The sequence below is a fragment of the Papio anubis genome, chromosome 12 (genome assembly GCF_008728515.1).
Source record: "Papio anubis isolate 15944 chromosome 12, Panubis1.0, whole genome shotgun sequence".
NCBI lineage: Eukaryota > Metazoa > Chordata > Mammalia > Primates > Cercopithecidae > Papio > Papio anubis.
The window spans coordinates 114,006,728-114,028,914 of NC_044987.1; the positions used below are offsets into that span (position 1 = coordinate 114,006,728).

The window sequence follows — 22,187 nt, forward strand, 5'->3', positions numbered from 1 at the left end:
GAAACCAAGATTTAAAGGGAAAATGTGGTAAATGAAGTCCAAACATGTCAATAATTACAATAAATATGAACAGGTTAAAACTGCTAATTAAAAGGCAAAGGTTTTTCTTTTGGATTTTACAAAAGGAAATGTAAAGCTTATTTGGCAGCTCAGGCTGATGAAGCTAAACATATCAGTTACAAAAACAAAGCCTGGACATATTTACACCAAACTGTAAACAATAGTGTAACTCACTGGTTGGTGAGTATATGTGTGATCTTTATTTTCATTACACTTTTCAATATGTTCTGAATTTTTAAGGAAGTGTGTAAATTATTTCATAATTAGAAAAAAAAGGAAGTTTTTAAAAAAAATATTCCATGCACTTCAGCAAGTCTTCATGGAGCCTTTATTTGTTGTCCAAATCAGTTCCAAAGAGGCTCTAAAGAAGGGTCCCAGACTACCAGGAGCTCGCTGGAAATAAGACCAACTGGACCATAATAGAAGAATGCAGGACAATGTAAAGATGGGATTCCACTGACAACTCTGAGCCCTGGGTGTAGGCAGGAATAAGCAAAGACAGCCCACTGGGGGAGGCAGTATTTGGACTGTGCCCATTCCACACAGTATGTGGCCTAAGGGTGAGCCTGGAGACAGCATTCCAGGCTGGAGGTCCAACATAAGCAAGGGTGGGAACTGAGCAAGCATGTACAGGGCGTGTGGTAGAAGCAGTGGATGAGTCAAGGTGCAGAGTCCAGGGAGGCAAAGAAATTGGCTTGGTAAGCCACGTGGTGGGGCAGTGGGAAGAGTGGGTGAAGCAAAAAGAAGCAGATGGGAGGGGCATTTATGCCTCAAATGGAGAGTTTTGTGCACAAAGCACATAACAGCAAACACCTGGGTTGCCATCACTGCTGCACTGCACATACACGCATACACACACATACACACATGCACTTGTGCAAACACATGTGCACACATACACAGGCATGTGCACATAGCCACATACATATACACTTCTTTTTTTTTTTTTTTTTTTTTTTTTTTTTTGAGATAGAGTCTTGCTTTGTTGCCCAGGCTAGAGTGCAATGGTGCAATCTCAGCTTGCTGCAAACTCCACCTCCCGGGTTCAAGAGATTCTCCTGCCTCAGTCTTCCAAGTAGCTGGAATTATAGCTGTACACCACCACCGTGCTCAGCTAACTTTTGTATTTTTAGTAGAGATGGGTTTTTGCCATGTTGGCCAAGCTGGTCTTGAACTCCTGATCTCAAGTGATCTGCCCACCTAGGCCTGCCAAAGTGCTGGGATTACAGGCATGAGCTACCACACCCGGCCACACACACACACTTTTTAACTGCTTTGTGTTTTCTGGCCCTTTCGCCTAGAGAATTAGCTATCAAGACCAAGGGGGTTCTCTTGGCTTCGGTCCAGACTTTCCTGAACCCCACACCCTGCACCGGCACACACTGCTGCCTGCCCCCCTGCCCTGGTAAGGCACCACTAGCTATTGTTGACTGGGAGCCCCTTGACTTTTAAGCAGGATTTGACCCAAGGGTTTGCAGTGTGGGGTGGGTCCAGGGACAGGAGTTGAGGCAGAAAGACAAGGGCAAGGACAGCTGTGGAGTTGGGGAGGTGGGAGAGAGACATCCTTAGGAGGCAAAACTAGCCAGGCTTGGCCTGTTGTGAGTTTGGGAGGCAGAGAGCAGGAGGCATGAACCAAGACGCTGGGTTCCAGGCCAGGGACCGTGACATGAGAGGCCATAGCTGAGGTGGGGCTCTGCAGGAGGCGTAGATTTGGGGAGGGGACAGAGATCTCAGGGAGGCATTGGGCACACCAAACTTGGGGAGTCTGTGGGGTGTCTGTTGATGCTGGGAAGCTCCACTGAGGGCTCAGGACAGGGTAACAGCAAAGGGGGAACAGGACGCCAACCATAGCAGGTGAGTGGAGGCAGGAGCCACGGGTGGGGCCATGGGCAAGGCCAGGCCGCATAGCCTGGGAGGCGCAGGGGCTGGGCAGCTGCCAGTGACCCAAGCCCACACAGAGACCTGCACAGCTGCCCCAGCCCCAAGTTAGGGGGATCTGCGGACCCGCCTTCTTTTGGCTCAGCCACTCTGGGAGGTAGGCACGCAGGGGCACCGAAGGGGGCAGGCAGCCCTGGCATCCCACAGCCGCCAGGAGGAGAACTTAGGCCTTCCCAAGACCTGGCAAAGAGCAGGCTGGCCCTGGCCCCCGAGCGGAGGAGGCTGCATCTCCCTGACGTCTGCGCCTCCCTCAACGCGGGTTAAACTTTGACCAAGGAAATGATTGCTAAACTCGATTCCGTAAGTGTCACCAGTCACACTTTAATTCCAGTCTAGAATTAAAGTCTTCAGTCTCCACATTTCCTACTTTCCAAATTCAGCTTTTCCGGGAGGTCTGGAGCAGCTGCCTCTCTGGGGAGATGCTGGAGGTCTCGGAATCACCTCACGCAGCCTCAGGGTCCGGTTGGAGCCACTCCAAGTGACACCAGCAGGCAGATGACCAGAGAGCCTGAGCCCCCAGCCCCGAGTCTGTGAAGCCAGCAGCCACTGACATGCTCCCAGCCGCTGGGCTGGAGAAGCCACTGTGGGCACCACCGTGGAGGAAACAGGCCCGTGGCCCTGGCCCCTTTGCCTTGGGCCAGCCCTTGTGAAGTGGGCCCTCTTCTGGGCCCCTTGAGTAGGTTCCATGGCATTTTCTGAACTCCTGGACCTTGTGGGTGGCCTGGGCAGGTTCCAGGTTCTCCAGACAGTGGCTCTGATGGTCTCCATCATGTGGCTGAGTACCCAGAGCATGCTGGAGAACTTCTCGGCCGCTGTGCCCAGCCACCGCTGCTGGGTACCCCTCCTGGACAACAGCACGGCCCAGGCCGGCGTCCCAGGGGGCCTGACTCCCGAGGCCCTCCTGGCTGTCTCCATCCCACCGGGCCCCAACCAGGGGCCCCACCAATGCCGCCGCTTCCGCCAGCCACAGTGGCAGATCTTGGACCCCAATGCCACGGCCACCAGCTGGAGCGAGGCCGACACAGAGCCATGTGTGGACGGCTGGGTCTATGACCGAAGCATCTTCACCTCCACCATCGTGGCCAAGGTAGGGCCTCCCCCAGAGCCACTCGAGTCCTGCCACCTTGGAAGTCAGAGTCATGGATCACGGTGGCTCAGACTCAAAGGTCCAGTCCTGGGAGGGACCCACCTCCTCAGGCCCTGCTCACTCTTGAGCCGCTTAGCCCCTCGTCAGCCACACACAGGGGAGTGGGCGGCAGGTATCAGTCTGCAGATGGAGCCAGCCCAGGCTCCTGGAGGTGCAGGGGGCACCTGGGTGGGCACCTCTAAATGCTGGCACCTGGACACTCACTGGCCTCACCCAGTCTCGGCCCTGCTGACCCATCAGCTGTGACTCCAGGCAATGTAGCCACAGGGGGACTCAGTGACCATTCACTGGATTCCCCAAGACCAAAGCACACAGGTAAGGCACCCCAGGCTGCCTCCCAGATGGGGCGCCAGGCAAGGCCAGGCAAGCAGAGAGGGGCGGCTCGTCCCAACAAGCGGGAAGAACCTCTTTACAAAGAACAGGAGGGACGCAGCCTCTGGGAGAGCGGCCAGGGTGTCAGTTTGGGTGGCTGCTTCCAAGTGGACAGACAGGAGAGAGGGGCAGATGTGGCTAGAAACCCATTGGGCAATAGGCAGCCAGGGAGGAGTTTAGGCAAAGGGTGGCAGGATATACTCCTCGGAAGACCAAACTGTGCCTGCGGGTGCCCTCACTGTTCCACAGGGTCTTGCTCTAAACCCCTAGAGGTCACCAGGCCACCCACCCCACCCAGCTCCCTGGGGGCCCTCCCATACAGTTCCTCTGCCCCTCCGCACGGGCTCTCCCAGCCTCCTGAGCTCATTCTCCTCCTCTCCCCTCAGTGGAACCTGGTGTGTGACTCTCATGCCCTGAAGCCCATGGCCCAGTCCATCTACCTGGCTGGGATTCTGGTGGGAGCTGCTGCATGCGGCCCTGCCTCAGACAGGTGAGTACCCCCAGTCCAGGAAGGTCCCAGGTCCCCTCACGACCCCGCTCTCCTAGGCCCCTGGCCGACTGGCCCCAAACCAGCCTCAACAAACCAAGTCTAGACGCCCTCCTTGTTGGAGGTGGGTCTCGGACCAGCCACCCTGCAGCTGTGCCATGTAGGGAGGTCTGGAACCTTCTCTGAGCCTCAAGTTCACCGACTTTACTCTGGGGGTTGTAGAGGATTGCTACTCCCCAGTAAACATTCACTGCTAAAACTGGCTTGGCCACACGCCTGCCTTCAGCTGCGACCTGAGTGCTCCTGGTGACCGGAGCCCATTCCCTTTGGCTCCAGCCTCGGGACTCTCTTTGTGCTCCAGAGTCTTCCATGGGTGGAGAATGCAGGTTTCACCCAGGTGCCGCTTCAGTGTCCGCCTCAGCTCAGTGGCCAAGCAGAGGGTGGGCTCTCTGTGGTCCAGATCCCCGTGGCCAGTGCCATGGCCAGTCACAGACCCTGCCTCTTCCTGGTTTGTGCCGCAGGTTCGGGCGCAGGCTGGTGCTAACCTGGAGCTACCTTCAGATGGCTGTAATGGGCACGGCAGCTGCCTTCGCCCCCACCTTCCCCGTGTACTGCCTGTTCCGCTTCCTGTTGGCCTTTGCCGTAGCAGGTGTCATGATGAACACGGGCACTCTCTGTAGGTCTCTGACCTGGCGCCATGCAGGGGGGCTTCATGCAGGCTCCAGGGCTGAACCACTCGGTCTCGTTGCAGTGATGGAGTGGACGGCGGCGCAGGCCCGACCTTTGGTGATGACCCTGAACTCTCTGGGCTTCAGCTTCGGCCATGGCCTGACGGCCGCAGTGGCCTACGGTGTGCGGGACTGGACACTGCTGCAGCTGGTGGTCTCGGTCCCCTTCTTCCTCTGCTTTTTGTACTCATGGTGGGTGCTGTGCTCCACTTCCCTCCTCAGAGGAGATCCTGCCCACTCTCCACCCGGGGGAATGGGAGACTCTCTTATCCCTGGGGGCTGGGGAGTGCTAGAGGCCAGGGGTGCATGGGCTGGAGGAAAGCCAGGAGCCTGGCAGAGTGGACCACCCACAAGCCCAAGACACCCACTTCAACCAGGGCTTGGGTCCCCAGGGCGCCTCCCCTGCTCCTCCCAAGTGCTCCTTCTCCTACTCATTCTTCTCCTTTCCTCCCTCCTTCTCCTCATCTCTTGGCCTGTTCCCCTCTCCTGTCTCTGCCTGCCTTGGCATCTGTGCTGCCAGGCCCATCTTCTGAGCCCCTCCTCTGTGCCAGGCATGGCAGCACTGAACTAGGCTAGGGGAGCGGGTGGAAAGATACAACACATGCCCGCACATACAGCACACAGCTGCAGTCTGCCTCATGGGTTGACAGAATCAATGCATGTGTCTGTCTGCTAGAGAACAGGGACCAGGACCCACTCATCAGAAGGGACTTCACAGTCCCCAAAGAGAGCCGGCATGTGTAGGAAGTTAGGAAATGTCAGCACTGCCCTTAAACAAATCAGGCTTGGCCCTTGCCAAGCACCTGGCACATAGTAGGTGCTAAATAAATATTTGTTGAATGGATGAATTGTTAGGTAAGTAGAAATAGATAGGTAGGTAGGTAGGTAGGCAGGTAGGTAGAGACAGATCAATAAATGGGATGATGGATGTGTGAATGTAGACGAGTGGATGAGTGAGTTGGTGTATAGATGGATGCCTCGTCGTGGAATCAATAGTTGAATAGATAGATAGAAGATGGATAAGATGGTCGTTGGAATAGAAGATGGGTGGTTAGAATGGATGGATAGATGGATAAGATGGATGGATAGATGGATAAGATAGAATAAGATGGTAGATGGATAGATGAACGAATGTAGTTAGGAAGGAAAGGATAAGATAAGATGGATAAGATGGGAATCGATAAATTAGGTAAGATGGATAGATAGTTGGAATGGATGGAATGGAATGGAATGGATGGTCGTCGATATCGATAAAGATTCGTCGTCGTCGATCGTCGTCGTCGATCGTCGATCGATCGATCGTCGTCGTCGATAGTTGGAATGGATGGATGGATGGATGGATGGATGGATGGATGGATGGATGGAATGGAATGGGTGGGTGGATGGATGGATGGTTGAATGGATGGTTGGTTGAATAGATGGATGGATGGATGGATGGATGGATGGATGGATGGATGGATGGTTGAATGGTAGGTGGATGAATTGGATGAACTGGATGGATGAATGGATAGATGGATGGACGGAGGCCATTTGAGGGCAGGGCTGGCCTGGATCATTCATACACAGGCCCTACACTTAGTAGTTGTTTGGCCATTGGGACCACCACAGAAAGGAGCACAGCAGAGGGCCCAGTGGTGAGCAGATGCCCACACCCACACTAGAAAGAAGGTTGACTCCACAAATCTCTCCCACCCAACAGTTTGGAGTGGAGTAACAATTTGCAGCCACTCCTCAGAGCAGGAGACAATTACATCTCATACAGTGGCTCCACAAGGAGGCAATTGTGTCCAACAGCCTTCTGGGATGGCAGCTTGACTCCCAACACCAAGAGGGTAGACAGTGGAAGGCAAAGGTCAGCAATACAAATTCCAAGGCACCCCTCCTGGTTCTCATGCTGATGCAGGGCCACAGAGCTGCACCCCCCTTTCCTTGGTAGACATGCTCCCACAGGGCTGAAGAAGTGCCCATTAATTCATTCATTAATTCATTCATTCGACAAATAACTACTGAGCACCTACCAGATGCCAGGCACTGGCTGACACCAGCTATGAGCAGACACGGGGTCTCTGCCCATGTGGAACTCACAGGGAATCCCAAACATCATGGCCTCACAAACTGTGCCTAAGGCTTCATGACAAGCTGGGGTGTGGACATCTGAAAATGGGACCCCACTTTCTCCCTCCCAATCACTTCCAACACATTCCAGTCAGCTTTCTCCCTCTTCTCCACCCAAACTGCCCTTCCCAGGGTCACCCACAATGATCCGGCCACCATCACTTGTGGCCCCTGCTGTGTGGCGGGCACGGTCTGCACTCTCTCCCTCAGGCAGCCTCACCCCTGCCTGCAGCCCCAGCTCCCTCCAAATGTTGCAGACTCCAAATCTCCACTCGGTCCCGCCTCCCCCACTGACCTCCAGCTTCGCGCCTCCAACTGCCTGTGTGATGGTTCCATTATAGGTGTCTCATCTCCACAAACATCTCCTTAGACCTCTCCTCCTCAAGGCTTCCCCAGAGTGGGGAGCAGCCCCTGAACTCACCAGATGCTGAGTCACAGTGACCATGATGCCTCTCTCTCCCTCACCATCCCCCGACCAAGTCCACGGGGTAACCAGGCTTCATCAGCTCTACCTCTAATATGCACCTGGAATCTCTACTTCTCTCCTCTGTTCTGCAAATACCTAAGGAGCTCAGGGCCCCAGTGGGTGTAGGCAGGTGGCCCCCACCCGACTGCTCATAGGGGACAACATGTCTGGCTGAAGGACCTGCAGGAGCCAAGGCCTAGAGGCAGGCCTTGTGTAGAGTGGTGGGGCGCTTGTGTAGAGTGGTAGCATGGCAGGCGCTCAGCAGGTGGGGCAGGATGGTGTGGCGTAAGCTCAGTTTGACGCTGAGAGTAGTGGGAGCCAGGTCAGCGTAAGGGGCTGAGTCCTGCCACAGGGAGGGGAGGGGCTGGGCTCATGAGGCTGAGGTAGCAGAGACTCAGGTGCAAGGGGTGCTGTGTGGGAATCGGCTGACTGGGTGCGGCCAGAGGGCACTGGTGCTGTTGGGGACCCTGCTCCCAGCCTGAGTCCCAGGGTGGCTGTTAAACTGTTTGCAGGAGGAAGATGCAGCCATGGGGTGGACAGGAAGGCCGTGTGGTATGGGAGGTGCCGGGACAGGGGTGGACCCCAGCGGCCTTGGAGACAGCCAAGGTCCTGGCAGCGGCCAGGACCCAGTGGTCCTGTAGCCCTAGGGGCCCTGACTGCAACCAGGCCAGGTTCCTAGTGAGGTAGGGGAAAGGCTGTGGGGTCCAGAGGGAGGCAGGAAGGGTTCAACGGAGTCGTCCCTCCCTCCATCCCAGCAGCCAGCCCCAGGATGAGAACTGCATACCCCCAACCGCAACCCCTAGGAGGGAGAAAGGAAGCAGGAGTTCTGCTGGGGAAGGAGGGTGCCCAAGAGGGCATGGCTGCCCTTCAGGGTCCTCAGCCACCCTGAGCCTTGGGCCTGGAGCAGTGGGTACAGGGGAGCAGTCTGAGGCTGGCGCAGGCCAGGCCCCGGGGGCCACAGACAATGATCCCTCCCATGCCCCTCCACTTAAGGTGGCTGGCAGAGTCGGCACGATGGCTCCTCACCACGGGCAGGCTGGACTGGGGCCTGCGCGAGCTGTGGAGGGTGGCTGCCATCAACGGAAAGGGGACGGTGCGGGACACCCTGACCCCTGAGGTAAGGCTGATCCTCCTCAAACCTGGACCCTCAGACCCTCTCCCTGGCCCTGCATAGGGCACCCTGGGAGACCCACCAAGGACCTCAGCTCCCTGAGAAGAAGGTCTCAGAGAGGAGGAGGCACCTGGAGCCCCCAGTGCCAACAGCACCCACCCCGTCTCCATAGGTCTTGCTTTCAGCCATGAGGGAGGAACTGAGCATGGACCAGGCTCCCGCCAGCCTGGGCACACTGCTCCGCACGCCCGGACTGCGCTTCCGGACCTGTATCTCCATGTTGTGCTGGTAGACGCCCTTCCCCCAACCCCACCTCCACAGAGGAACCTGGAATCGGGGCTCTCGCTGGCACATGGCCCCGGCCTCTGCTGGCTCTGCTTGGTCCCGCTGGCCTGCAGCACAGACACCTTCCCCTCTGTCAGTCACTCCTGACAGGAGACAACCCAGGCCGGGTGGGCTCACTGAGGGGCTTTAATAAGGGGCAAGGCAGATAGAAGAGATGCGGTAGGCTGGATCCCTAACAAAGCTCCTGGGGGGGCTGGGAGCCAGGCAGGACGATGGGGTGATCCAGGCAACAGCATGGGCAGCAAGCGCCCCTGCCTGGTGTGGAGGGGCTGGGGAGGGCAGAGTGGGCTTATCAGAGCCCAGGACCCACAGCCATCCAGCAAAGACCAAGACCGCCAAGGCCAAGGAGGGAAGGCCTGTTTAGTGGCAGCTGGAGCCACGGAAGGAACATAGTCACTCCCAGACAAAGCCCCCGCGCAGAGAGGGAGGCAGAAATTCCCCGCTTCTCCCCTCCTCCAGCCTTTCACCAGCGCCTCCCATCAGCCAAACCCAAAGGAAAGCCATGTTGGCAAATGGACCTGGGAAGCAGTCTAGAGACTGGCCCCAGCCCACAGAGCTGCAGCTGAAGGGCCAGATCACTGACCTAAGAGCAGCGCGCCCCCACCCTGACCGCCCCCGCCCATTGTTCCCATCCTGCCCATCGCCCCCCCACCCCTACCCCCACCCTGACTCCCCTGACCCCCACCCCAGGTTCGCCTTTGGCTTCACCTTCTTCGGCCTGGCCCTGGACCTGCAGGCCCTGGGCAGCAACATCTTCCTGCTCCAGATGTTCATTGGTGTCGTGGACATCCCGGCCAAGATGGGCGCCCTGCTGCTGCTGAGCCGCCTGGGCCGCCGCCCCACACAGGCCGCATCCCTGTTGCTGGCAGGGCTCTGCATTCTGGCCAACACGCTGGTGCCCCACGGTGAGGGGGCAAAGCTGTACACCAGAGGCTTCCCTACCTCGGGGGTGTCGGGTTGGGAACAGAGACCTCGGCCCCTCCTTGGAGGTGCTGGACTAGAGCAGGTACCCTGTTAGGAAGGAGGCTGCTGGAGCCGTCTAGGGACAGATGGCAGTGTCTGCACTGAGCCAACGAGAACGGTGAAGGAGTGGCAGGGGTGGCACCAGGGAAAAGTGTGGAGTTAAAATGAGAACTGAGCGATGGGTTGCAGGGGGAGGGAAACAGGGGTCAAGAGGACTCCAGGGCTAGCTCCGGATGTCTGAGTGGGGAGCAGATTGCAGGTGTGGCCATGAGGCCACTCAGGACAGGACCCCCAGATGGAGATGACTCCCAAGCATTTGCAAAGAGGCCTGCAGCTCAAGGATAAGCCCCCTGGGCTGAAGGGAGCCCCCATCTGATCTTGGGCCCCCCACCAAGCTCACTAATCCCATCTCTATCCACAGAACTGGGGGCTGTGCGCTCAGCCCTGGCCGTGCTGGGGCTGGGTGGGGTGGGGGCCGCCTACACCTGCATCACCATCTACAGCAGCGAGCTCTTCCCCACCGTGCTCAGGTGAGGCTGGGCCTGGGCTCCAGGAGAGGGGAGCCCTGGGCTGAGCTGCAGAGCAACCCCAGGCAGGAGTGGCTTCTCCCAGACCTAGATGTTCATGTCATGCATCTCCCTCTTGCATGATCCTGGGGCTGCTCAGGTGCATCCCAAGCCCAGCCTGACCCCCTGGGCCTCCCTGGGCCAAGTGGGCCGGGCCCGGGTACGGGATCAAGGATGTGGGCAGGTAGACCAGGCGCTGACAGGCGCATCTGCATTGGCAGGATGACTGCAGTGGGCTTGGGCCAGATGGCGGCCCGTGCAGGAGCCATCCTGGGGCCCCTGGTCCGGCTGCTGGGTGTCCATGGCCCCTGGCTGCCCTTGCTGGTATACGGGACGGTGCCGGTGCTGAGTGGCCTGGCCGCACTGCTTCTGCCCGAGACCCAGAGCCTGCCGCTGCCCGACACCATCCAAGATGTGCAGAACCAGTGAGTGGACCCAGCCTTGGGACCAGCCCTCCCTCCCACCAGAGAACCCCAGCACAGGGCGGCCTGCTCACCCATCCCCATCACTGGACGGAGGGGGAAGCAGAGGCCCAGACAGATAGGATTGGCCCAGGGTCACACAGTACATCTCTGGGAGAGTGGCAACCCAGGGCTCGGTCCCCAGCTGGCAGTGCTTTGACCCACGGCTTTGTCCTCTGCCCTTCACTCCACCATTCGAGGCACAAATGGCCAAGCTCCCCCAGGTCCACCCTGAGAGAGGCCAAAGGGAGAAGAGTGGATAGTCCTTTGTGAGAGGGAGATCCAGCTCTTGTTGGGGGACCTCACAGGCCCCAGATTCTACCTCTAAAGCCCTGATGACTGACAGGGCAGTCACTGCACACGCACTCCCCACCCATCACATGCTTGGGAGCTCAGTTCTGGGCCCCCGAGAGCAGGGTGGTGGCATTCCCTGGAGTCCTTGGGATGGATACAGGTCAAAGGTCAGGGGCCACTCTGCACCCCCAAGACACACCCCCGTGTGTTTCCTGAACAGGGTAGTAAAGAAGACGACACATGGCACACTGGGGAACTCTGTCCTGAAATCCACACAATTTTAGCCTCCTGGGGAGCCTGCGATAGGACAGTCGGAGGAAGAGCCTTCTTCTGTCCTCTGGAGAAGGCAGGAGGAAAGCAAAGTCCATTTCCAGAGGCCCAGAGGCTGTCCTCTGAGGTCCCCACTCTCCCCCAGGGCTGCCCCTCCAGCTGAGCCCTGCCCCTCTCACAGTCCAAAGGGCCCCCTTCAATACTGAAGGGGCAAAGAACAGTTTGATTTGCAGAAGGCGGCCCAGTGCACCACCACCCTGCCCTGCCCTCATGGCTTCAGAGAGCAGAGGGGTGAGCCCAGAGGAACGAGCTGGCCTTGCCAACCCTCTGCTTGCCTCCTCACTGCCACTTGTTCGCCCACACCCGTCCACCTGCCCAGAGCTCAGAGCTAACCACCATCCAAGGTCAAGACCTCTCCTGGCTCCGCACAAGCAGTAGAGTCTCAGCTCCACAGCTTTACCCAGAAGCCCTTGTTAGCCTGACCCCTGGCCCCTCTCCATGTCCCTCCAGACCTCAGCCACCTGCCCGCCACATCCTCTGCCTGCAGTCCCCTTCCCACCCTTATCCCTGACAGACTCCACTTAACCCCCAAACCCAGACCCCCTTCCAGGGCTCCAGGGCCAGCCTGAGATGCCTGTGAAACTGCTACCCACAGTTACAGCCACAAGCCTGCCTTCTCCCACCCTGCCAGCCTATGAGTTCCCAGAGGGTTGGGGTGGTCCCATGACCCCATGTCCCAGCTCCCACACAGCGCATTGGGGCATTGGTGCGAGGGATTGAATAAAGGAAAAAATGAATGGCTGCCCCTCACTGACTCCAGTGATGACCCCCCAGGGTCCTCCCAGGTCGGGGGAAGGAGGAAAGTTCTGGGGCCTCCTTGCTGGGATGGGCCTTTTCCAGGCCAGCTTTCCTGCCCTGGGTGCCAGGCCAGAGTGGCTGCTGTTTCCAGCCCCTATTGTGGGCCCGGTGCTGTGCTGGACCCCTCAAAGCATCATCTCACTTCACTTTTCCTGAACCCTGTAGGGCAAACGTTGCCCCATTTTACAGATGAAAAAACCTTGAGGCTTGAAGAACCCGATTGCCCATGACACTCAGGTGGGGGCAGTATCAGGATTCAAACCCGTCAGTAGGCCTCCAGAGCCCCACTCTGGCCACAAACACCCGCAGTCTCTCCCAACCCAGCCTCACCATCTGGGTGTCCAGTAACTCTCCTGGAGGCAGCGGCAAGGCCAGGGGCCCACAGTGTCCACAGGCATGGCTCGCGGGGAAACACAGTGCAGCGCACACAGAGGTCTGGGTGCAGGCAGAAGCCATTTGCTGCCCAGCCGGGTCCCGGTCAGCCCACCCAGTCACCTGAGCCACCCTGGGGCCATGCTCAGATGGTCTCTGGGTCCACCTGTGCCTGCCTTGCTACTTCCAGGCACCTTGACCGAGGGCTGTGCCCCACCCCCCCACACACACACATTAGCCATGTGTGCACACGTGTGCCCACGTGCACATGCACACGCATGGAATGGGAAAACAGAAAGCAACTCTTTGCCCCCACAGGAAGGGGGTCACTTCTTGGCCTGGTCTTGTCAGCTGCAGCCCCTGGGCCTCTGGGGGGCCGTGTCCTCTGGCCATCTACCTAGGGTCACCCCTCAGTAAAGAACCCTGGGCAGGAATCCCATTTGTGAAGATGCCTGAATACAACGCCATCTCAGCCTGCCCTGGACTTGTTGTCTTTTGTCTATCTGCTGCCCAGCTGAGGCCCGGTGCCCTTTCTAACCCTTGAATAGCATTCTTGGGACCTTAGGGTATCCAGAAGTTTCTAGAAGGCAGAACCCAGGGCTGGTGGGAGATGTCCTCTCCTGTCTTCTGGGATATCCCTCCAGCTCACCAAGGGGGTCTGGGCTACCCCTCTGCCCGCACCCTGAGTGGCCTTGCTCCTGGTCCTTCCAGGTAGTCACGACCTTCCAGGACCCAAGGCCTGTCTGCTTCCAACATAAGTCATCCCTCGATTAACTCAAGAGGCCCTGAAAGCTGGGAAGGCCCAGGGCCCTGTTCCTCTGGCGAGTCAGCAGCCTTGCCGTGGCCAAGTGGGTGTCGGCGAAGGGAGAAGGGCCCCGCTCAGCAGCAGCCGTAAGCCCACCCGAATGGCAAGCCTATGCTTGGGACACACTCTGTTCTGATGCCCACCACAGGGGCTCCAACCTCAGAGCCTGTGGGGCACCCTGCTATGGAGGAGCCAAGGGAAAGAAGAACCCATAACTACCCTCATCAGTCTCATCCCCATGGCGGTGGAGGCCTCAGGCAGCAGGGATGAGGAAAGTGGCTCAGGACTCACTTTGTTCATTTTCCTGCCTCCAGCCAAGCCCATAGCTCACCCAGGAGGATGTGTGGGAAGAGGTAGCACCAAGCCCCATGGGCTCCAGATCTGCCTTCAAGAGGGGGGATTCTATCCAGAAGCGCTGGGCACTGGCTGGGCTGGTGTTCCCTCTCCTGGGGGCTTGCTTGATGAGGGCAAGTCTGTGAACTTCTCCCCCAAATCCCTGTCCTTAAGAGGCCTGAGGAGAAATTTCCTGACACATCCCTGTGAGGACCACCCGCCAAGGAGCCAGGATGCCTGGAATCTCAAGCACCATCAAGCCCTGGACACTGGGTCTGTCTGGGACACTCCTGGGGCCACTGCCAGGCCAGCCAGACCCTGAGGAGCTCAGCTCAGGCCCAGATGCTAAGTTCAACCTCAGAGGCATAAGAAGATAAACTGGGAATCAGGTGACTATCTCTTACAGATGGGTACACTGAGTCAATGACTGAGTCTGTCCTCTTATAACCAAGACCTTGAGCTGCCTTATGCAGAGAGAAAGACCAAGTCCCACAGTCATATGGCAACCAGGAGGACTGGGGTCCATCCTTCCAACTCCTGGACTGCCCCTGTTCCTGCTCCCCTACCCTGATATACTGTCCCCTATCCTGTGTAGGGTCATTCCAGAAATTTCTGGAGTAAGGATATTCTTTCCCTTCCTAACACCAAGAAGCCCCTTCCTGCCTGTCTTTCTTTGGCTAGTTGTGATGGGAGGAGGGGAATCCAAGCTGTCTCCGTCCCTTGGTCAGAGATAGTAGTAACAGGAAGCCCCAAAGGTTCCAATCACCAGCCCAGGAACAGGACATCCTAGCAAGAGTGCCCCAAACCAGGGCCTCTCCCAGACTTCCACAGGTGCTTAGAGCTGACCTCAATGATGCTGACCTTGGCTTCAAGACTGTGAGCAGTTGGGGGACAAGCAGGGCCCAAGTCTCACCCCTCAGGAGCTGGATCAGAAGGGCAAGGAGGGGCTGAGTCCATAGAAATCCACACCTGGGGCTCTGCTCTCTCGCCCTTGTTAGGATTTTGCGGGAGGAATCTCAAGAGGTCTTGGGGGTGCCCCATGGTGGGGAGGGTCCCAAGACAAAAGCTTCTTTCAGGGATGGAGAGAAGGAAGAGAGGGAGATGAGACTGACCTTGGCCTCTGGAGACAGCTGGAGGCTGCTCAGGTCAGTACCTGCCACTCCCACTAAGGGATGTTCCCCTGCTGAAGGGTGGGGCTCCTGCAGGCATGGAGGCAGCCAGGCCTAAAGATGGACCAGGCTTTTGAACTGCAAAATGCCGCGAGGATGAGCTGGTCAACAGCCAGAGCCTGCTGCAGACGGAAGATCAAGATGCAGAATTGGGCAGTGGAGGGGATGGCAAGCCAAGGGTATGAGGAAGCCTGGCAGAGAGGAGGGCTGAGAAGCCGATCGAGAGAGGGACCCTGAGTGACACAGCATGGCTGAGTCACGTCTCCTGTGCCAGGTGGTGCAACGCCCCACCACCGCCACCCTCGAGGTCCTCAACCCTCCTCGCTCTCCCCTCCTGACAATGCTGTACACGTGGGTATCTGTCCCTTGCGACTGAGAGGCTTAACAAATACAGACCCATCTCTTAACATGTCTGAACCATGGACCTGTTAGGATCTCCACAAAGGAGTAAACACAGTGGACGACGTGGCCAGCCCTGGTTCCACCTTCAGTTCCAGCAGCTGCCCACAGTCAACCAGAGTGGACTTGGGGGAAGGTAGGGTACCAGGCTCCAAATCCCCAGAGAGGAAGAGCACAGACTCTGGAGTCAGGCAGGAGACCACATGGACTCAGTCATTCATTCACCTCGAGACCTGGGAGCAGCCACTGAAGGTCTCCAAGCCCAGGAATCACCTCCTCCCTCCAAGGGCTGCTGAAGGATGAGGCAGCATCTGTCCCGCACCCAGGTCGGTGCCCGGGCACACATGCCCCGAGATGTGAGTCCAGTAGCCATCAAGGGGCAACACAAGGTCTCCAGAGATCTGTCTGCCTCCCTGAGAAGCTAAGGTCTGTGAACCGGCCAGAGACCAGCCACATTTCCTGCCCGTTCCTCAGCCCAGCAGGGATACAGGACACAGGACACCGTGAGACAAAGACAAGTCATCCCAGGAACCCAAAGCCACGCTACGCCCAAAAGTTCGGGAGCAACTTACCAGATCTTGTGGGCCCCCATGTGGGCCCAGACCCCAGCCCAAAGCCAGGATCTAACAGCACCCACGCCAAAAAAACTGCACAGGACCGTTGGAATTTGGAAAGTTTTTGTTTTCTTTTTCCCACACATTTCCGGGGTTGGGGTGTTTTCCAAGACTCAGACACGTTTGTTAACAAAGAGAGAAAAAAAACTGGGGGAGCAGGGAGCCCGTGGGCAGAGAAGTGACCCCAGCAGTCTGTGGACAATGCCTTGCTCCCTCTTCCCTGCTGCCCGCACCCAGCAGGTGCCACAGGCTGCTGCTCGTGGAATCTAGAGTATTTGTCTGTAATATATATCTGCATTTGCCTTCCCCTCCCTCCCACCCCCACCCCTGCTCCTCCAGCAGCTTCCCCATCAATGCACGTCGCCCGGCGGCACACACAGAACAGGCCTTCAGCCAGGCCTGAGCCCCTTCCCTGGGCGGCACCAAGCAGGTGCCTCTCCTGGTGAGGGGAGTTGGGGCACTTGGGGACAAGCCCACTGCCCCACCCCACCCACCCACTGGGCCACTCGGGCCCACCCTCCCGCCCTTCTCCCACCGTCTCTGGAAACCCAAACGGAGGAAAGGAAGGGAGAAATGAGACACACAAAAAAAGAAGTAGGAAAGAAGGGTGGGGACAGTGAGACACAGCAAGCCTAGGATGGGGATTGGAGGGCTTGGGGAGAGAAGGAAGGCAGGAGGGACAGAAGGAGGAAGAAGAAAAATTGAGGAAAATTAACAGGACGAATAGTGGACACTTTACAAAACCCCCAGCCTTCCTTCCCACCCAACCCCACCAAAATAAAACTACCCCCCTTAAAAAAATAAATCAACCCAGGGCTGTGAGCACGTGCCCTGCCTGGCAGGCGCAGAGCTGAGAGGGACAGTCAGCCCTGGGACTGACGAGGCCGCGCGGTGGACGGCAGGAGGAAGGGGGCGAGCACGGGGTTTTTCCTTTTCTTTTTTTGCGTTTCCTCTTCGTAAGAGAAGCCTGAGGCAGCCAGGGAGAGGGTCCCCAGGCCCCTGGCAGGGAGAGGGTGGCACCCTCCTCCCGGGCCCTCCCAGGAGGGGCAGCTGGCAGTGGGGCGCAGTGCCAGGGGCTCAGACGTAATACTCCTTGTCTTTGTTCTTCTTGGCCTTGCTGGGCGTCTTGGGGGCAGTCGGGGCCTTCTCTTTCACCACCGCCCCATTGCTCTGGGCCGAGTTACTGATGTAGTTCCGGCTCTGGTCCACCTGATAGGAGCCCTCGTCACGATTGCGGTACTTGTACATGGCGTAGAGGAGGATGAGGATGCAGAGCGCCGCCGCCGCCACAATGCCCACCACCATGCCCGTGGTGCTGCTGGACTCCCGGATCACCTCCACTGCGCCCGGTGGGCCCCGCTCCCCAGGCCCTGTGGGGTTGGCTGTGGGCAGATGGGGGAAGCCAGGGGCTGAGGTCACGCCGGGGCGCAGGGGAGGGGGCCTCCGCGGCTCAAAGGACGTGGGGGCCCCAGGCCCCAAGGGCGGGTTCTCCAGCAGGGGCTGAAGCGGATCTCGGTGGTTCATTTTGCCCGCCGGCAGGTTGGGGGCTGGGGCGGAGGGGGCAAACAGCACCCCAGGGGCGCCCGTGGCCCCATCTGTCCTGAGGTTGGGCCGGGGAGCGGGTTTGCGGGGTGACAGGAGGGTGGTGCGGTCCGTGACCAGGGGAAAGGTGGTGTAAAAGTCCTCGTCGTCCGTGGGGGGGAGGCTGGAGTCAAAGACCTCCCCGGAGGCGAAGCCCGAGGCCTCGATGGGCTCCTCGCAGTCGCTGTCGTCCCGCTCGGCCTGGCACGGGCCCCCGGAGGGCGGGCGGCGCGCCGCAGGCGGGGGCAGCGTGTCTTGGGTGGCGCCCACTCCCGTGAGGAAGGGGTAGAAGGTAGGGGGCGGGGGCACGAAGGGGGATCGGGTGGCCACAGGAGGGGGGTCTAAGGAGTCCTCCGTGATAATGGGCAATATTAACTCTCCTCCTAGAACAAGAGAGAGAAGAGAAAAGAGAGGGCGTCAGCGAGGGCCAGGGCGCAGGCGGCCGGCACAGAGAGAGAAACAACAGCCTCACACACCCAAATCGGTTCCAATTGGCTTTGGCGGAGACTAGAGCGGGCTGGGCCCGCCCGCCAGCCGGCCGAGCACTGCGCTTTAAGCGGGCAGCGGCTCAGATGCCCTGGGCACCCCACGCACGGGCTCTGTGACACTCTGGGTTTTGGTCTTTTGTTTGTCTTAAGAAATCAAAAGGAACAGAAAGGAAAGGAAATTGAAAAGAAACAGAAAAAAAAAACTCTACTGGTTTAAGGCTTTAAAAACAGATACAACAGCAGCATTTAAACAAACCTAACAACAGTATCTTTTAGGGTTTTTTTTTCTAGATTTTTCTCTTTTTTTGCTTTTTTTTTTTTTTTTTTTTTTTTTTGCTTTTGTTTTTAAAAAAGAAGATAGCATACCACGGAATTCAGGCAACTTACATCAACAAATAGGCCGTGTGATTTTAGCATGAAGAAAAAAATTACAAACAGAGCTGTGTAAGCGGGTTCTCCCGGAAAAAATAAGAAAAAACAACTTTTCCGTACAACGTTTTCTGTCTATCTGTTCGGCATCTCCCTCCCTCACTCTCCGCTCCCTGCACATCCTGCCTCCTCCTGAACTCTCTCCGCCCTCACTTGTCCCTCTCCCCCTCATTCAACACAAAGCTGAACTCTGCACAGGGCAGGCTGGGGCTGCGGGGCGGTTTCCACCACTTGGTGTCAGCATATGGGGGAGGGAGGAATAGTGGGCAGGAGGGCTTGGAGAGTAGGGACATGACAGGCAGCCATGTAGGGATTGCTACATGGGTGAGAGGTCTTGGGAGGGGACGGCCATGGGGGGAGCTTGGAAGGCTAATTGCAGGGTGGCCATGGGAGGGGAGACATCGAAAGTGGGAAGTGAGGTGGCCCATGAGGAAGAGTGGGCAGGGAGGAGTCGGATGCATTGGAGCAGAGTCCTGTCCCATAGGACTCTGGGAGGGGTGGGGAGAAGCCATGTAGAGGCAGGGATGTGGGGAGGGACAAGGAAGGAGTGAGGGAAGTGGGCAGGGACACATGGTTCCTGAGCTAAACCTAACTCCCCAACTTTCTCGTTCTTCACCCTCCACCTCTGACCCCCACTGACTTCCCCCCTCCCCCTCCCCAGAACCCCCATGGGCCGCCAGGACCTGGCCAGGGCTTGACTGCCTCTGGCCCTCTTATTATTGTTAAAACAATAATAAAACAACGGAAAGAAGAAGAAAGCAAAAAAAGAAAAGAAAATACATACACAGCCATCTGGGAGGGAAGCACCTGCTAAATAGGGCCCATGGGAATGAGTGGGGAGGGCTTTGTGAGGGGAGAATGGGTCCCCCCATCTCTAGGTCTGATAACTGGAGTCCTGTGGGCAGAAACTGCAATTCCCATCAGCCCCCAAAAGGTGAGAACTATAACTCCCATCAGTCCTTGGAGGAGTGTAGACCACAATTCCCATCAGCCACTAGGTCAACAACTGTGACTCCCATCAGCCTCCTGGGCCTCCTCTCAAAGCAAAATAGTGCAACCTCCTGGTTTGGGGTAGAAGGGAGCTGGGGCTGGCTCTAGGTGGCTGGTGGGAGGACTTGCTCCTCTTGCAGGGGCACCTCTGGGCCTTACAAGGGCTGGAGGTTTCCTCTCTGGCTCTCTCTTCAGCACAGCCTAAGCCCTGCCAACATCTGAGTGCCTCTCGCTGGTCTCTGCAGGGTGTGGTCTTCCTAGATCGTGCCCAGAAGCCCCTCAGCCTCTTGGTGGAAAAGCACCCCAGGGCCTCCACTGCCAGGTCCCGCCTGCCCCACTTCAGCCCCACTGCAGCCAGACCAGCCACATTCCACCTTCACATCTTGTTTGTCTTCTCCTGCTCCCCACCCACCCATGGCCCTCTACCTCTGCGCTGAGTTCAAACACTGTTGCCAACCTTCAGATCACAAGCTCCAGCAACGTTGCAGAGCTGTCCTTGCCCACACAAGCCAGCCTGTAGCCAAGACCTTTCCATTGAACTTGAAGCCTTGCTGAGCTCCCCAGGCTGCTCTTCCAACCAGACTCCAATCTCCCCTGGCCAGGGGCTCACCTACACCCTAGATTTTGAAACCCCAGGGCTCCTGGCCCTCCAAAGGCCCAGTCACAGTGAAAACCTTTGAGCTAAGAGCAAAGCAGCATGTTTTGTGGAGCTGGGACTATCGATCCCAGCTCATTATGGATAAGAATGCTGAAGCCTGGGTGGGCAGGACTTCCCAAGGTTACCAGGTGTAGGTGCCCAGCAAGGTAAGTGAGGCCAGGGAAGGGTTAGATCTCATGAGAAGCCCAAGAAAGCCTAAGTCATCCTCCCAATGTCTCCAGGAATCTGTTGGGACTACTTGACTCTTGGCTTGGATGTGAACTTGGATGACAGAACAGGTGTTCTGAGTTCCTGTGTGACTGTGGGCAACTTTCTTCCAGTCTCTGGGCCTCAGTTTCCTCATCTATAAAACTGGGGTATTGGGCTCCAGGCCCAGGATGAGGCCAAGGCTTGGCTCTCGTGGGACCTCTAGCCTTTGGATAAACAAGTATGTCTTCCTGTACCCACCTGGGACCCAGACAAGGAAAGCCAGCACCCTGGTCCCCAGGTAAGGGGCAAACTCAGCTGTCAGCTCTCAGGAGGGTTGGCAGCCCCTCGAGCGGTGGTAACCTGGGCCCAATCATGGCAGGATTCCCCTCCCTGCGTGAACTCTGAGTGCCTCTGGGGTCCTTCCTGCTGGTCCATACCACCAGCCCTCTACCTGACCTTTGTCTTCTATTCAGAACACCTTTCCCTGCTGACATCTCAGAGTCTGGTCAAACACCTCCTCTTCCAGGCAGAGGATGCTCCCTGCCTGAGTGCCTCTGACACCATACCCTAATTCTGTCCTGGAGGCATGGCTTTGTACTCACTGCCAGGGAAAGGCCAACGGCAGTGGGCCTGGCACAGAGTTGGGGCTCGTTATACTTTTCCAGGGGAAAGGGAGCAATATTCCTCAGGCATTTCCTCTGAGCCAGGCCAAGCTAGGTATCTAGGGAAGGGAGTGGGCGTCTCTCTCACAGGCCAGAGCAGCAGAGTTCTGAACACCCCACCCCCTCCACCCTCTTAGGCAGCAGGCATTGTGGAGAGCTCACTCTGGCAGCAGCCTTTCTCTACAAACCATCTCCTACCCCAGCTCGCCACCTTCCATCTTAGACTGGGCCACCAGCTGCTGCTGGAAACCCCAGCATCAAGGTTTGGCCTAAGCTGGCTGGCCATAGTTGGGGCCCCAGCAAAGTGCCAGGCCCAGGGCACAGGACCAGACCAGGAGGCCCTTGCTGAGGCCACATCCTGCCCTAGAGGGGCTGACAGGCTGATCAGGGCACAGAGCTCAGCTCTCTACCAACCTGCTGTCCCCCAGTCAGGCTAGGGCATGGGGGGATTCAGGTCTTGGACCACAGACAAGTCTTACCCAGCCTGAGCCCCCTACAACCATTTGCACTAGCTAAGCTCTCGGGACACACAGGCTCCTCGGGTCACCCTTCTGCAGCCTTCCTCTGCCCCCAGACTCCTCCCAGGCCTGCTCACATTGACCTCTTGCTCCTCCAACCCCAGCTGCTTCCTGGTCTCCATATCTGGGTCCCAGTCCTGTCCCTGCATCCGCAGCTCCTCTGGGGTTTCTCTGCCCAAGGCTTTGACTGCACCATCTCCTAAGGTGTCCTCCCCTCACACACACCCCCTACACTGCCATAACTTCCCCTTGGTCCCCCCTTCTCATGGTAGCTTCTGTCTTCCACATGGCTTCCTCTCCGTTTCTTCCCAGTGTCCCACACCCCACTTCCTCTCCACAAGATAAAAGGCTCTGGAGAACCCATGAGAATGCATGAGGACTTCCTTCCCTGGGCTCGCTCAACCCTGCCTAGGCTCTGGGGGCAGTCAAGTCACCAAACCTAGGGTGCTGGGCTTTCCCGGATCACACACCAGTTCAGGAAGGATCAGAAGAGGCTGTCCTGGCGAGGATTTGGCAGGACCTGGAGGAGGGGAGGACCAGAATCCTCAGAGACTCCTCCCTGCCCAAAGCCCCACCGCTGCCTGTGCTGCTGGGCTTTGTGGGTGCAGACTCACAATGACTCATGGTCTAGCTCTACACCAAGGATGCATCCTGGAATGGGGTGCTCCTAGGAGTCAGTGGAGTTTGGTAGGACCCCAGATAGCCTCCTGCCTCTCCCCAACTTCAGGCAGCTGCGGCATTTGGAAAATACTCACAGGTGCACACTTACCACAGACACCACCCGCCCACCCAACACTCC

The 22,187-nt window shown here is 57.7% G+C and overlaps 2 protein-coding genes across 21 annotated transcripts in view; one reads left to right on the forward strand and one right to left on the reverse strand.

Moving 5' to 3' along the window:
* Positions 1 to 2,262: 2,262 nt before the first annotated feature.
* Positions 2,263 to 16,007, forward strand: SLC22A12 (solute carrier family 22 member 12). Of its 4 annotated transcripts, XM_003909602.4 has the most exons (10): positions 2,269 to 3,085; positions 3,904 to 4,007; positions 4,526 to 4,680; positions 4,756 to 4,924; positions 8,307 to 8,430; positions 8,597 to 8,712; positions 9,460 to 9,674; positions 10,154 to 10,262; positions 10,520 to 10,723; positions 11,274 to 12,124. In XM_003909602.4, exons 1-10 carry the CDS (start codon positions 2,684 to 2,686, stop codon positions 11,335 to 11,337), a joined length of 1,662 nt encoding a protein of 553 aa, XP_003909651.1. In that variant the 5' UTR covers positions 2,269 to 2,683; the 3' UTR covers positions 11,338 to 12,124. The 4 variants fall into 4 exon arrangements, with proteins under 4 accessions (XP_009183992.1, XP_009183991.1, XP_003909651.1 ...); XM_009185728.4 differs by lacking the exon at positions 11,274 to 12,124 and adding an exon at positions 13,265 to 16,007 and having other exon boundaries at positions 2,263 to 3,085; positions 4,526 to 4,924; XM_009185727.4 differs by having other exon boundaries at positions 2,266 to 3,085; positions 4,526 to 4,924.
* NRXN2 (neurexin 2) overlaps positions 15,920 to 22,187 on the reverse strand; it is a 118,106-nt gene continuing 111,838 nt past the window's right edge. For 10 of the 17 annotated variants that reach the window (XM_031652747.1, XM_031652745.1, XM_031652742.1 and 7 more), the window contains one exon: positions 16,797 to 17,837. In XM_031652747.1, coding sequence (XP_031508607.1) covers positions 16,951 to 17,837 — 887 coding nt within the window. In that variant the 3' untranslated portion in view covers positions 16,797 to 16,950. 17 annotated transcript variants of the gene reach the window in all.